This window comes from Seriola aureovittata, chromosome 18, assembly GCF_021018895.1.
Source record: "Seriola aureovittata isolate HTS-2021-v1 ecotype China chromosome 18, ASM2101889v1, whole genome shotgun sequence".
Lineage (NCBI taxonomy): Eukaryota > Metazoa > Chordata > Actinopteri > Carangiformes > Carangidae > Seriola > Seriola aureovittata.
In genome coordinates, this window is record NC_079381.1 from 3,433,628 (window position 1) to 3,447,141 (window position 13,514).

At 40.9% G+C, this 13,514-nt stretch overlaps 1 protein-coding gene across 1 annotated transcript in view; it reads left to right on the forward strand.

Annotated features, from left to right (window-relative positions):
- The window catches only part of atp8b1 (ATPase phospholipid transporting 8B1), a 32,999-nt gene that overhangs the window by 14,974 nt on the left and 4,511 nt on the right, over positions 1 to 13,514 (forward strand). The window contains exons 6-26 of the mRNA XM_056404048.1: positions 66 to 127; positions 263 to 335; positions 810 to 880; positions 1,405 to 1,487; positions 2,673 to 2,831; positions 3,052 to 3,140; positions 3,363 to 3,553; positions 4,052 to 4,136; positions 5,048 to 5,171; positions 6,279 to 6,322; positions 6,443 to 6,599; positions 6,791 to 6,979; positions 8,092 to 8,204; positions 8,296 to 8,460; positions 9,012 to 9,123; positions 9,308 to 9,383; positions 10,757 to 10,889; positions 11,427 to 11,555; positions 11,700 to 11,856; positions 11,966 to 12,189; positions 12,917 to 13,000. Of these exons, the coding sequence (XP_056260023.1) occupies positions 66 to 127; positions 263 to 335; positions 810 to 880; positions 1,405 to 1,487; positions 2,673 to 2,831; positions 3,052 to 3,140; positions 3,363 to 3,553; positions 4,052 to 4,136; positions 5,048 to 5,171; positions 6,279 to 6,322; positions 6,443 to 6,599; positions 6,791 to 6,979; positions 8,092 to 8,204; positions 8,296 to 8,460; positions 9,012 to 9,123; positions 9,308 to 9,383; positions 10,757 to 10,889; positions 11,427 to 11,555; positions 11,700 to 11,856; positions 11,966 to 12,189; positions 12,917 to 13,000 (2,520 nt within the window). The remainder of the gene's footprint in view (positions 1 to 65; positions 128 to 262; positions 336 to 809; positions 881 to 1,404; positions 1,488 to 2,672; positions 2,832 to 3,051; positions 3,141 to 3,362; positions 3,554 to 4,051; positions 4,137 to 5,047; positions 5,172 to 6,278; positions 6,323 to 6,442; positions 6,600 to 6,790; positions 6,980 to 8,091; positions 8,205 to 8,295; positions 8,461 to 9,011; positions 9,124 to 9,307; positions 9,384 to 10,756; positions 10,890 to 11,426; positions 11,556 to 11,699; positions 11,857 to 11,965; positions 12,190 to 12,916; positions 13,001 to 13,514) is intronic.

The following is a 13,514-nucleotide window of genomic DNA, read 5'->3' on the forward strand; positions in this document are numbered from 1 at the left end:
CACACAATTATATATTAAGTTATTATTTCATGTGCCCGGTCCTCTTTTTTAAATTTGTTTTCAAGGCGCGACACAGGATGGACAAGGAGATCAACAACAGGAAGTCTGAGGTCCTGTTGGACGGCAGGTTAGATTTATAATTCAAGATATCTGCCATCTTTAAAACCTGATGCCTACTGTTTCCAGTTTCTCCAATCCATGGTGACAACATTAAAAAAAAAAAAAAAAAAAAAAAAAAACTGATGTGCCCTCTCTGCTTCAGGTTTCAAGAGTCGAAGTGGATGAACATTCAGGTCGGAGATGTGGTTCGTCTCAAGAAAAACGACTTCATTCCGGTACGATGATGGACTGTGTGACAGTGCCCCCACATTACGTTGACTTACATTCAATTCCTGGTGACTTACTCTGACCTCAACTATAACTAGTATTTCAGTAATCCTAACCCTCACGCTCCCCTTAACCTAACCTTACCTAAACCTAACCTTAATGTGTTGACCTAAATATGTAATGGTTAATGTTATGGGGGCTTGCTTTTTGTCCCTATTCTTGTGACTTTCTTTTGTACTTCATTGTTCTGGGAAGATTTGACAAGCCAGATATAAAATTATCCAAAAAATCATATTGTCCTAAAGTTATGAGATCAGCTGAATTGCAGCAATTATTTTCTGTTTTGAGACAGGGATGGTGATTTAGAGAGATGGAGTGCTAAAACGGCCCGTTATTTATATATATTTGAGTGTTAAACACACCAGCATTCTTGATAAATTTCACTTATATTAATATGTATATATTTTTTTTATTGTCTTCAGGCCGACATCCTGCTGTTATCCAGCTCCAACCCAAACAGCCTGTGTTACGTAGAGACAGCCGAACTTGACGGGTAAGAGTTTTTACTTTGCATGCAAACTTAGTTTTGAACTGTAATATCTACATCAAGTGCTGTATTCAAATTGACTAGTGGATGACATTTTGTAACTGGAACAGGGTTCTTTTCTCTGTGAAGTTTTTGTTTGATCTGTCATTTTCTAAAACATTCGGTCAACACTGATAAGAGGAGGGTAAATGTGTAAAGAGGCCTCTGCCAAACTCGTCCACCAGTTATGTACATTCTGCGGTTAAGTGAGAAACGCCTTTAGATAAAACAAGCACATGTTTCTCTAATGGAACCATTTAAAGGCGAAGCACGGAAATGGATTTCCCCTTTTTTGTGGCATGCAGATTTGCATGTAGTGAATTGTGAATTAATTTATTTTCATAGATCTGTCCAGACAGGAAGCCTCTTATTGTGGAGTTAACCTGATCAACATGCAGATAAATAAATCCATCGTAATCCAAATTTCCTGAGCTTGTATCCGTCTCTGGTTCACTCATCCGTCTCCTTGTGTGTTGGTTTTTCTTTCACAGAGAGACAAACCTGAAGTTTAAGATGGGACTAAAAGTGACGGATGACAAACTGCAGGAAGAGCGAAAGCTGGCTGAGTTTGATGGTAAATGCTTCAAAGCTACAATCCAAGTTTATTTTCATAAAATTTTTACATACATAGTTACTTATGATTAGTCAGAATGAGGCTCAACTGTGAATGGAAAAAAAAATTTTTTATTTTGAAATTAAAGGAGTTTTATGAAAGTTTTATTGCAATTTAGCCAACGTTAGCATTAACAGCTGTTTACTTACCAGTCTTACCAAGCGCTTAAGCCTCAGTGTTTACAAGGCAAGAGGTTATAACACGTCCTCTGAGCAGCTGTCTTCAGGACAGACTGGAGGCTACAGTGACTCGGTATCAAAAAGTGACGAGACAGGGGCTAGCTTGTTAGCATGCAAACTTCAGTAGAAGAAAAGAAGTGATAGAAATCGGAAACAAAACAAGAGTCAACTTTGGCGTTGCTTTGCACCTCTGGAGCGATTGTTGGTTAGTAAAGGAATAAAGTTTGATGCTGAAATCACAACATTTCTAAGTGAACAGCTGCTAATGCTAACGTTAGCTATGTAGCAATAGCAAAACTTGCACATAGCTCCTTTTTTAATATATAAAAGATAATAACATTCAACAGTAAATGAGGAACATATCTACATTTGTTGTTCCCCACCAGCATGAGAAAGAAAAAAAAAAAAGTTCTTTTGTGTCAATGCCAGTGAATAAATAATAATTACACGCTTGTTCTGATAACAGCAGCAGTGGAAGATAAGAATTAAGATAAAGTGCGTCGTGTTTGCATTGTTCAATGTGTGTTATGCAAGAAATTCTCAGGGATATTGATGTGTTTGTTGTTGCATGTTTCATTTTTGAATTTGTTTTCAAGTAAGTTTTAGTAGGTTTTTTTTTTTTTTTTTTTTTTAATTTAGAGTATTCACTATGGGGTATTTTCCATTTTCATTATAAAAGTGTAGATGAGGTAGTTTTCAATAAATTCACAGGTAACTTTAAGTTAACCCTGTGTAAGAAGTCTTTCCACTCTGCCATTATTGAGGTTATCGGTCAACACTTTAGAGCAAAATATCACAACTACTGACAGACATGGTGATAAACTTTACTGAAACAATTCAGGATTCACTCATATTTACTCATTTGGCAGAAGCTTTTATCCGAAGCAACTTACAGACAACTCTAAAGCTTTTGTTATTAATAGTTTCTACTCCTCGACCTCCTCACGTCCTCTCATCTCTCTCACAGCTCTGATTGAGTGCGAGGAGCCAAACAATCGTCTGGACAAGTTCATAGGGACGATGCTGTGGGACAGGAAGCGCTACCCTCTGGACCTGGACAACATGCTGCTCCGAGGCTGCAAGATCAGAAACACCGACGTGTGTCACGGCCTGGTCATCTTCGCAGGTGTGAACGCTGCTGCGTCACTGCTTTGACATGAGATTTTCCTGTGTAAAATAAACAGTTTTGTATTCATAGCCGTATTGTTGTAGCCAACATTAACTTCTCAGTGGCATTAGATCAAATCTGAAATATTTTAGAATATTTATGATGAGTGAAAATGAATCATGACTGATGGATAATATTTAAAATGTCACTGTTTAACTTATTTGACTTGTTGCTGAAGGTGCTGACACCAAGATCATGAGGAATGGCGGGAAGACGAGGTTCAAGCGAACCAAAATCGATGAGCTGATGAACTACATGGTTTACACAGTGAGTTAAAGTCTAGACTGTCTGGACACACGCCACTGGCAGTATTTCACTTTAAGCGTTATGTCGTGCCTCTCCTTCTATTGTCTTTTGTCTGTGTCATTTAAATATGTTTTTGTTTGAGGTGATGTATTTATGTTTTGGCATTTATTTATTATCTTTATCAAAAATACACAATTATTTATTTTAATAGTCGCTCTGTGTGTCCCCCTCCCCTCCCTGTAGATCTTCGTGCTGCTGATCCTGGTGGCGGCGGGTCTGGCCATCGGTCACACCTTCTGGTACGAGGATATCGGCTCTAAGGCCTGGTATTTGTTCGACGGCAAAAACCAGGACGCGTCTCACAGAGGCTTCCTCAGTTTCTGGGGATACATCATCGTCCTCAACACCATGGTGCCCATTTCACTTTACGTCAGGTCAGCTCAACCTTACTCATGTCCAGATATTCAGCCTATTTCAGAGGAAACGAGGTGTCAAGTTTCATATTTGTTATATTTGACTACAGAAAGACGAGAGTAAAATTGGATTATTACAGTTCTCAGGAAGCAGACAGACCCATTTAATATTAGGCCAAAAATATCTACTGATCTTTGAGAGCCGTTCAATTTTGAGGTAAAGCCGTTGTTAACATGTCTTGGTAATTTAACGTTGCTGTCTCTTGGCAGTTTGGAAAACATCTGTCAGGAGATTGATGGTGCAGCTTTAAATCTTCAATTAAAGACATACTTTTTTAGTTTTTTCCAACTGCAAGCGTTAAGACTTTTTAACTAGTTAACCTAGACAACAAAGTTGTTAGCTTCTCTGTAGTATTGGTTTATTCCTCTCCACTTTTTTTCACTCAGCTTTAGTTACGAGAAAAACAGTCAGAATAAATCGTCAGTGTGTCCTCTCCTGTTTGTGTGCTTTGTGTTCAGTGTGGAGGTGATCCGTCTGGGCCAGAGTAAGTTCATCAACTGGGACCTGCAGATGTATTTCGCAGAGAAAGACACTCCAGCCAAGGTAAGTTAATACTGCTTTCATAAATATTGTCCGCGGCTCCTTCTGTCTCTCATCAGTTTTTCATCTTATGCACATGGGACTCTGTGAACCAGACAGCAGGTTTTAGAACAGCAGATAAATAATAGTGTCACTGCCGTGCGGCCGCCGTGATCTGTGTTTATTTATATGAAGAAATAAAGACTCGGAAAACTTCTGGCACGTGACATACTGTAGCATAATAACGGATTACTGCAGATATTGCAGATGAACTTTAACATGATTTGCTAAGTATAATGTTCTATTTTCATGAAACTCTGTGTTAAAAGTTTACACTGTTTGTAAGTGTTACTTCACAACTAAGAGACATTTATCAGAGATTAAAACGTCTTTTAAAAACTGTATCTTCTTCCATTGTAAAAGTTTATATGCATGTATTTCTTACTTCGCATAGCTTAAATCAATGATAAAGCTACAGTTTGTCTCTTAAAATGTTTAAATCTTGAAATGTTTAATCAAAACAATGCATTTTATACTGAGCACTTTATTTTCTACTGATGTAACTTCTCACAGCTTAAAGCTAAAGAAACCGAAAACCGTTTTTTTTTAAAGGTTTCAGCTATGTCTCATGATCTTCATCAGTGAATGGCATTGTATTATACAGCTGCTTGTTATCACATCATCGCTGTTTCATACTGAAGTTATATAATGTGGAGTGAGCAAACTCTATTCACCAATAATGGCCTTGAGATGCTGTTGAAATTTTCTAGTAAGTGGACCTTGAGGACCATTCAGCTTTTCCAAAAGTCAAGAATGGACTTGTTTTTCCCATTGCAGTGAAACAAGGACTTTATTGTATTGTATTGTATTGTACTGTATGTATTCTTTCCTTGTGCATGATTTTGAAGGAAGCTCTCACTGACTCCACCCTCTAGGCTCGGACCACCACCCTGAACGAGCAGCTCGGTCAGATCGAGTACGTCTTCTCCGACAAGACGGGAACTCTGACGCAGAACGTCATGCAGTTCAAGAAGTGCACCATTGCTGGACGTAGTTATGGTACTGAGGAGCGTCATTTCACTCTGACAGACATACTCTGATTTTACTGCTGTTTCGCATTTTAATGTCCTTGTTGCTCGCAAAAAAAGTTAAAAGAGGTGAGACACAGCGAGCTGAGACTCAGTATTAGTGCCCTGCTCGGAGGTATTGAGCTTGTAATTATAGCGACATAAGTGCGATGCACTAGTGAATGAAATTACTAATTGAACCTGTGAAAGAAGAAAAGAGATCTGCAAGTGAAAGAGTGACACCTGCTGCATTTTACTGCAACGACAGCTGTCTTGTTGATACTAATAACATCAATAAATATTCAAGATTTTTACATGAAACCAATGTTAGAGACAGATTCAGTTGATGCAGGAACTAGAGGGTTTGTATTCGCTCTGTCCGTTCAGGCAGACAGCACTGTGTTATCAGGAAGGTGTAAGAATGAGCCTTTAATGATCCCTTTGAGGAAAATGGTTCCTTGTTGCGGGAAGAAGTGGAGTTTAGATAAGAGCAGAACAAACAGAGTGTGTCACATGGTTACAACCAGCTTTACAGGAAAGGAAGAAATGAAAAAATAAATGATAAAACACAGGGACAATTAAATGATGATGGCAAATCAGAGGGAAACATTTCACAAAATCTTTCTTATAAAATTATATATTTACAAATTATTTAATAGAAGTTACAGATTTAGCCTGTCGGATATCTGCAACAAACCCAGTGACCAGACCTGGAAATATACAGCAGAACCAAACCGTAACATTTCAAATCAAAGTGACTCTAACAGGCCGCCTAATGTAAGTTGGCTAGGACAGGGGTAACGTGCTGCATTAAGTTAGTCCAGGTATGAACAAATAAAATTATGTTTGATTTTGTGTAAATTAGCAGGAGACAAAAAAATAAACTAATCAGATTTTCTTGAGTTTGGGAGAAAAGATGTAAGTGGACAATCTTCTTCATTTAAAACCTGTGTCTGCCTTAAATAATTACACAGACGTCAGTAATACCAAGTGCTGTTTGAATTCTGTTTTCCCTTTTCATACCACTGTCCATGTGTATGTGTTCTTTATATGTCTTTACACTAATGCACTGCTCCACCCTGCTGTGTCCTCTCCACAGGTTCCCCCACCACTGCTGAGGGAGTGGCGCTGGACCGAGGAAGGGTAAAATATAATAAAATAAACACATCACAGCAGAAGGGACATTGATTTAATCACTCGGGAATGATTACTGATTATTTCTACTGTAGTTTTCTAAAGCTTTTTTTTCCTGTTTCCCATCAGCCGGTGGACTGGAGCTGGAACCCCCAGGCTGACAGGAAGTTCCAGTTCATGGATCATTCCCTGGTCGCCTGCGTCCGATCCAGGAAGGACAAAGATGCTACCGAGTTCTTCAAGCTGCTCTCCCTCTGCCACACCGTCATGGTCGAGAACAAAGACGGTAAACCTACAATCATCACTGAGTGGAGCGAAGGCGGCACCTGTCAGTCAACACTAACACGCCCTAAAGAGGGCGAGAACAATATTTCTCATGCTGTTATTGAATCAAACGACTCTGTGATGAAGCGATGAAAAAGAAAAGAGGAGGTTTTGCATTGGACATGACCGCTTCAAATTACATCTTTCCCTCAGGTGATCTGGTGTACCAGGCGGCGTCTCCTGACGAAGGCGCCCTGGTGACGGCAGCCAGGAACTTCGGCTACGTGTTCCTGTCTCGTACCCAGGACACCATCACCATCAGGGAGATGGAGCAGGAGACAATGTATGAAATGCTGGCGTTGCTCGACTTCAACTCCGACCGCAAGCGCATGTCTATCATCTGTAAGAGCACACACACACACACACACACACACACACACACACACACACACACACACACACACACACATTCATACATACTTCTGTAGTTGTAGCTCTGCTGTGCTCTTGCATACAAAGTAAAAATTTCACATTTACCATCTCCCTACCTAAAGTACTCAATAGGCCATCAAATGTAAATTAATCCACCACAGAAAATAGTCCCAAACAAATGCACTCGTTCCTTCTATTTGAGTGATATTTGTTAAAAACTAGAATGACCAGCTCTTTCTTCAGAAATATTTATTTGATTTATATATTTATACATACAATAGTGACTTGTGACTTCACTTGCAACTTAATTGTTATACCTCCGTACTGACGACAGTCAGATGCCGAGGCGTATTGTTTTCAGGTTGTCCATCCGTCCATCCCATTCCCGTGGACGCAATATCTCAGTAACGTCTTGAGGGATTTTGTTGAAATTTGGCAACAACATTCACTTGGACTCAAGGATGAACTGATTTGATTTTGGTGGTCAAAGGTGAAGGTCACGGTGACCTCACCTTCTTGTGAATGCAATATATCCCGAATGCCCAGAGGCAATTTCATCGCTTCTGTCACTACGATCCCACAAAACAAGTTTTAAGCCATAACTCACAAATTCATTCACTAATTATGACACAATTTAACTCAGACATATTTAAGGATAAAATTAAGTGATGACATTTTATATCCAAAAGGTCAAAGGTCAACTTCACTGTGACATCATTATGTTCTGCAAAAACACTTCTGCTCATAATTCAATGCTTTAACTCAGGAAGGAGAGACTGTGACCATATTTCCTGATACTTGGCTGGATGGTGGAGGAAACCATGAGGTGGTGATTCTAGTTCTATAGTAAATACACTGTGATGACACCAGCCAGTTACCTTATGCAAGCAGGTGGGAAGGGGACATTTGGCTGTTCAGATGAGCAGACACCTAAGTAATGACTTGAAACACACACTTAAATCTTCACTTTGCTGTGAAGTCCCACATCAAGGCAACACAAGCCAAAGACTTGAGACGTTTTTGTGACTTCTCTCCCTCTTCTTCTCCTCTAACACTCCCTCTGTGTCTTCTCTGTCTTCCAGTGAAGTTTCCTGATGGGCGTATTCGTCTCTACTGTAAAGGAGCAGACACGGTCATCTATGAGCGACTCTCCCCCAACTCCAGACACAAGGAGACTACCCAGACTGCTCTGGATGTGAGTGCACGTGGCTTCATTCTCATTTGCACCAGTGTGTTTCACTGCGGTTACTGTGGAAGGAAACACAGCCTGTGTTATTGCGTTGCAGATCTTTGCCAACGAGACCTTGCGGACGCTGTGCTTGTGTTACAAAGACATCAGCAGAGCGGAGTATGAGGCCTGGTCCAGGAAACACGAAGAAGCCCAGGTGTCCATGTCCAACCGAGACGCCGCCCTCGACCGTGTATATGAGCAAATTGAGAACAACCTCATGGTGAGTGGAAAAAAAAACAAAAAAACAACTACACTTTAGTTTGACACATGTATGAAGAATGAACTTTAATGCTTAAGAAGAAAATGTTCATTTTCTCCTGAGAAAGTGTGGCGTTGAGGCTCCGACAGGTAGAGAAATCAGGAGGACGCAGCTTGAACCATGAAATGAACATTGAACAGTAGAAATAAAAAAAGAACAAAAATTGTGTAGAAACAGTTGTTGCTTTGGTAACAATGCTGCTGATATTTCAGCAGTGTGTAAACTGGGAATGATGGAAACCAATGTTTTTCATTTTATGGGGTAATTTGAGATTTTTGTATGAGGAAAAATGGTAAAAAAAAATCAAGTATAGTCTTTGTTTGTTGTTTTCCATTTTTCCACTGACCTTGAAGAGGCTCTGGTTGATCTTTAGCAGAGTCAGCAGCTCTTTGACCCAGAATCCAACTGGAATACATTTTGACGTTCTCTAATAAATCTGGATATGTTTGCTATAAACAGTTAAAAACAATGAGCCTCAGTCGTATCTAACCGGTTCGTGTCCCTCTGTGTAGCTGATCGGGGCGACAGCCATCGAGGACAAACTGCAGGACGGAGTGCCGGAGACCATCGCCAAACTGGCCAAGGCTGACATCAAGATCTGGGTCCTGACTGGAGATAAGAAAGGTAACGTCACGTGAGACTACAGAGAAGAGTCTGTCTGGAAAGCTACAAAAACCAATAAAGCTTAATGACAAAATAGCAATGGTTAAAGTATGGTTTGGGATTTATGAATTAAATAATGCATAAAACTGGATTAAACACTGTAAAATTTGATTTATAAAAACAATTTTGCATGTTTCCCCCCAAGAAACGGCGGAAAACATCGGATATTCCTGTTCGCTCCTGACTGACGACATGCAGATCCACTACGGAGAAGATGTCAAGTGAGTCGATTTAAAATGTCACAGCATAAAACAGCGCTATAATTAAAAGATCGACCATCGTTTATGTTTTACGCATCATCAGTGTACTGTTTGGGATGGAGAAAGAGCACATATACACACATGCCGTATGGATGTTGAGAGTTATTAGTTGCTGTAATCATTCCTGACTGTGAAGTGATCCGTTCAGAGGAACTGATTTTACACATCAGAGTGTGTTTCCTAATGCATATGTGACAGAGCTCTGTAAAGCCGTCAGTGTCTCCAGAGGAAGCTGTGTGAAGTCTCATCAATGTCCTCAAGTGATGTCACACACCTCTGTAGCCCGCTGCTAATCTCTGCCCCAGGCCAGAGACTCCAGGCCACGTCAGTCAGTATGAGCCACACCTGAAATGTCACTGGTCAAGTTGCATCATGGGTAATGACAAGGAAGAAGGATGTGTGGAATAAAAAAAAAAAAACAATATAGCTTGTTTTCTTAACTGTCAATCATAAGTCTGGTGATGTTTATAGGACTGCAATGCTGAAGTGGTGGAGTGCTCTTTTAATATGAGGCACCAGCGGAGTTACACAGTTCAAGTGGGTCTCTACATCCCGGGTGGTGGGTTTTTAATGCGGGGCGTTTCGTTTCCTCAACAAACCAACATGGTGGCTTTAAAGATATGACTACCTGGTCGGTCTCCTCTGCAGGCGTCCAACAAGGAAACACAGTTCAGGGAAACAGAAAGGGGATTTTGACAGTCTTACGAACTTTGGAAGACGCCAGTTGGTTTTCTCTTACTCAGACTCATATTATGTGTTAAATACAGAAGTTTTAGGCACTGTAGTGCAACATTTTAGTGTGATTGTTTTTTTTTTTTTTTATGACCACACCATCATCTGTGCTATTGTGTGACCTGATTTTAAACCCGTTGTAGTTGATAAACTGTCCCTTGACAGTGGTAAAGGAGTAGTTCTTTATCTGCATTCTTGCCCCACATATCTTGTTTTTACTCTGGAGAATTTACAACTACCAGTGTCCATGTCGTGAATAGTTTTGATTTGTTAGTTAAATTCATACAAAGTGCAGTAAACAGAGAAAAAAAATCAATCAGTATGTGTAGTGTATCCTTAAACTCATCAATTCACCACTCCAGGGCTTTATCCACTCGGTCTGGTTCAGCCAGTTGCTAACCTTAGCTCATGCTCTCTAACTTGTTAATGGTTTTAACAAACAGGTAAAACAAGAGCTAAACATACTTGACAGCACTAGAAGACAGGTTTGTTGTTTCCTGCTCTAAGTTTAAGCCATCCCTCCCTGTTTGCTGTTCCACCTCAGCACCCTGGTTTCAGGCTCTTACTGTGCTGTGTAAGAGTTTCTGTGTGTCTGTCTCCAGTGAGCAGCTGAGGATTCGTCAGGCCAACAGGAGGAACGAGCCCGCGGCCTTCGGTCGACGCAAACAGAAACCTGCAGATCCTTTCTTCAGGCAGCCGGGCAAAAACGCTCTGGTCATCACTGGAGGATGGCTGGTGAGTTCCATTCAGGAGTTGTACTGTAAATAAAGCTTTCATCCTCCGGGGGAAACGTTTTTATGCTTCAGAGCCGGCGACAGTCGGAGCTGGAGGCTTATTGTTTTCGGGTTTCCCGTCCGTCTGTCCCATTCTCATGGACATGATATCTCACTAACGCCTTGACAGAACAAACATTCGCTCGGACTCAAGGATGAACTGGTTAGATTTTGGTGGTCAAAGGTCAAAGGTCAAGGTCGTGGCGACCTCACAAAACACAGTTTTGGCCTTGCAAACGCAACATCTCAGTAACGCCTTGACGGACCTTCTTCAAATTTGGCACTAATGTCCAACTGGATTCAAGGAGGAACTGATTAGATTATATATCCAAATGGTCAAAGGTCAACTTCACTGTGACATCATAATTTTCTGCAAAAACACTTCTGGCTATTACTCAGTGTTGTAGCTCAGGAAGGAGAGACTGTGACCATGTTTCCTGCAGCTTGGCTGGTTGGTGGAGGAAACAACCACGATCATTTGTTGTAATTATTTTCTCAGAACGAGATTCTGTATGAAAAGAAGAAGAAACGCCGTCGTCTGCGTCTGCGTCGTCTAGGAAAGCGAGCACCCCCAAGCAACCCGCAGGACGGACAGCCGATGAACGACTGGGAGAAAGAGATGAGACAGGTACAGCCAAATGAATTCAACTCTTAACATGATGAATATGCCAAATGTTTAATGCTTCTTCTTACATTTGGCATTCCATCTCATGGTGGTTTACATAAAAACAAATGTGGTGAAATGTCTGTTTTTTTTTTTTTTCCCCTCTAGATTGACTTTGTGGACATGGCCTGTGAGTGTGAGGCGGTCATCTGCTGTCGTGTCACACCGAAGCAGAAAGCCAACGTGGTGAGTCTGGTGAAGAAGTACAAGAAAGCCGTGACGTTGTCCATCGGAGACGGAGCCAACGACGTGAACATGATCAAAAGTAAGGACGTGAATGAACTTTGTCCAGGTTAAAGGACAACTCTCGTTCTGCCTGTAACATGTTCCAGTGAATCTACTCTCATCTCTCCCCCTGTCCTCCGTCCTCCCAGCTGCAGACATCGGTGTAGGCATCAGTGGTCAGGAGGGGATGCAGGCCGTCATGTCCAGCGACTACGCCTTCGCTCAGTTCCGTTACCTGCAGCGCCTCCTGCTGGTGCACGGGCGCTGGTCCTACATCCGGATGTGCAAGTTCCTGCGTTTCTTCTTCTACAAGAACTTTGCCTTCACCCTGGTCCACTTCTGGTACTCCTTCTTCAGCGGATACTCCTCACAGGTCAGCAGCAGCACAGGGCTGGGGATGTACATAATTCAACTATAAATCAATCTTGTGCATGTAATCGTTAAGAAATTCATCTTAAACTGGAGGAAAGGAAATGGGGTCAGTAAAGTTTAGGACCATCCATCAACATTTTTTGCTCTAGACCAAAGTATCCAGGGGGAAAAAGTGGAGAGATCAACAACATCCTCGAAACAGTTTGTCTAAATAATCATCACTTAAGATCCACTTACATCCTTTGTCTGGAGCTTTCAACATGATGAATCTCAACCTCTCATCGTCTCCGTCAGTGGAGGAGATTGTTTCACTTGTCATGGAGTTGTTCTCAGTTGTCATCACATGACCTACAGTATGTCTGGAGCCACTCCAGTTGTTGAAGTGGTTGAAAGCCCAGGAAGAAGCCAAGTAAGCGGATCTTGAGTTCAAATCCTTTTTTGTCGTCTTTTGTTCGGATGGTTTTTTTAACAAAATAAAATCAGAAACCAAGACAAATGTCAAAAATATACAAACGTAAAGAACAGTGTTACAGTATGATGCTTGAATTAAAACTGTCATTACAGAACACTAATTAGCTACGTCGGTTGTCTTCCACCGTGACAGATGTTGCAGCTGATGCTCAGTTTTGTTCGGTTTTGTCCCTTTTCAAGCTGATATTGTGGCCAGATCCCGGCATGCGTCACTTTACACTCATCACCGGTGACACTGACTGTTTTCCTGTCTGCAGGTCGCCTATGAAGACTGGTTCATCACTCTGTACAACCTCTGCTACAGCAGCTTACCTGTTCTACTGGTTGGACTTCTGGACCAGGTAAAAACCGGCTTTGTCATAGACACAAAAAGGTTCATTGGAAGGAAGATTATTGGTTATTAATCGACATTTGCTCTCTATAAATGCATTGCATCACAATTAAAATTGTACACGTTGATCTGAAAGTTTATTTATTTATTTAGTTAGATCCCCATCAGCCACGGAGGCTACTCTTCCTGGGGTCTCTTTAAATTCATAAACAATACTTCAATGTCAACAGATACATCAATACACACCCATATCACCCATATTCATACTCTCAATGAGACTCACAATACACAACACAACCCCTACGGCGCACAGCAACCAACACAATCTAATACATACAGTAGCTCTACTTCATAAGTTCATTTCTTAATAACTGAGAAAAGAAAACTTTCCACAATTCAGTCCAATAAGACACAAAGAAAAACAAGAAATATTAAAAATAAGTAAGTTGGATGAAATAGCTGCTGTATCCATTTTCATTTCAGAAAACGTATACTCATACTGTTCTTTACAATTCCTCGTGTAA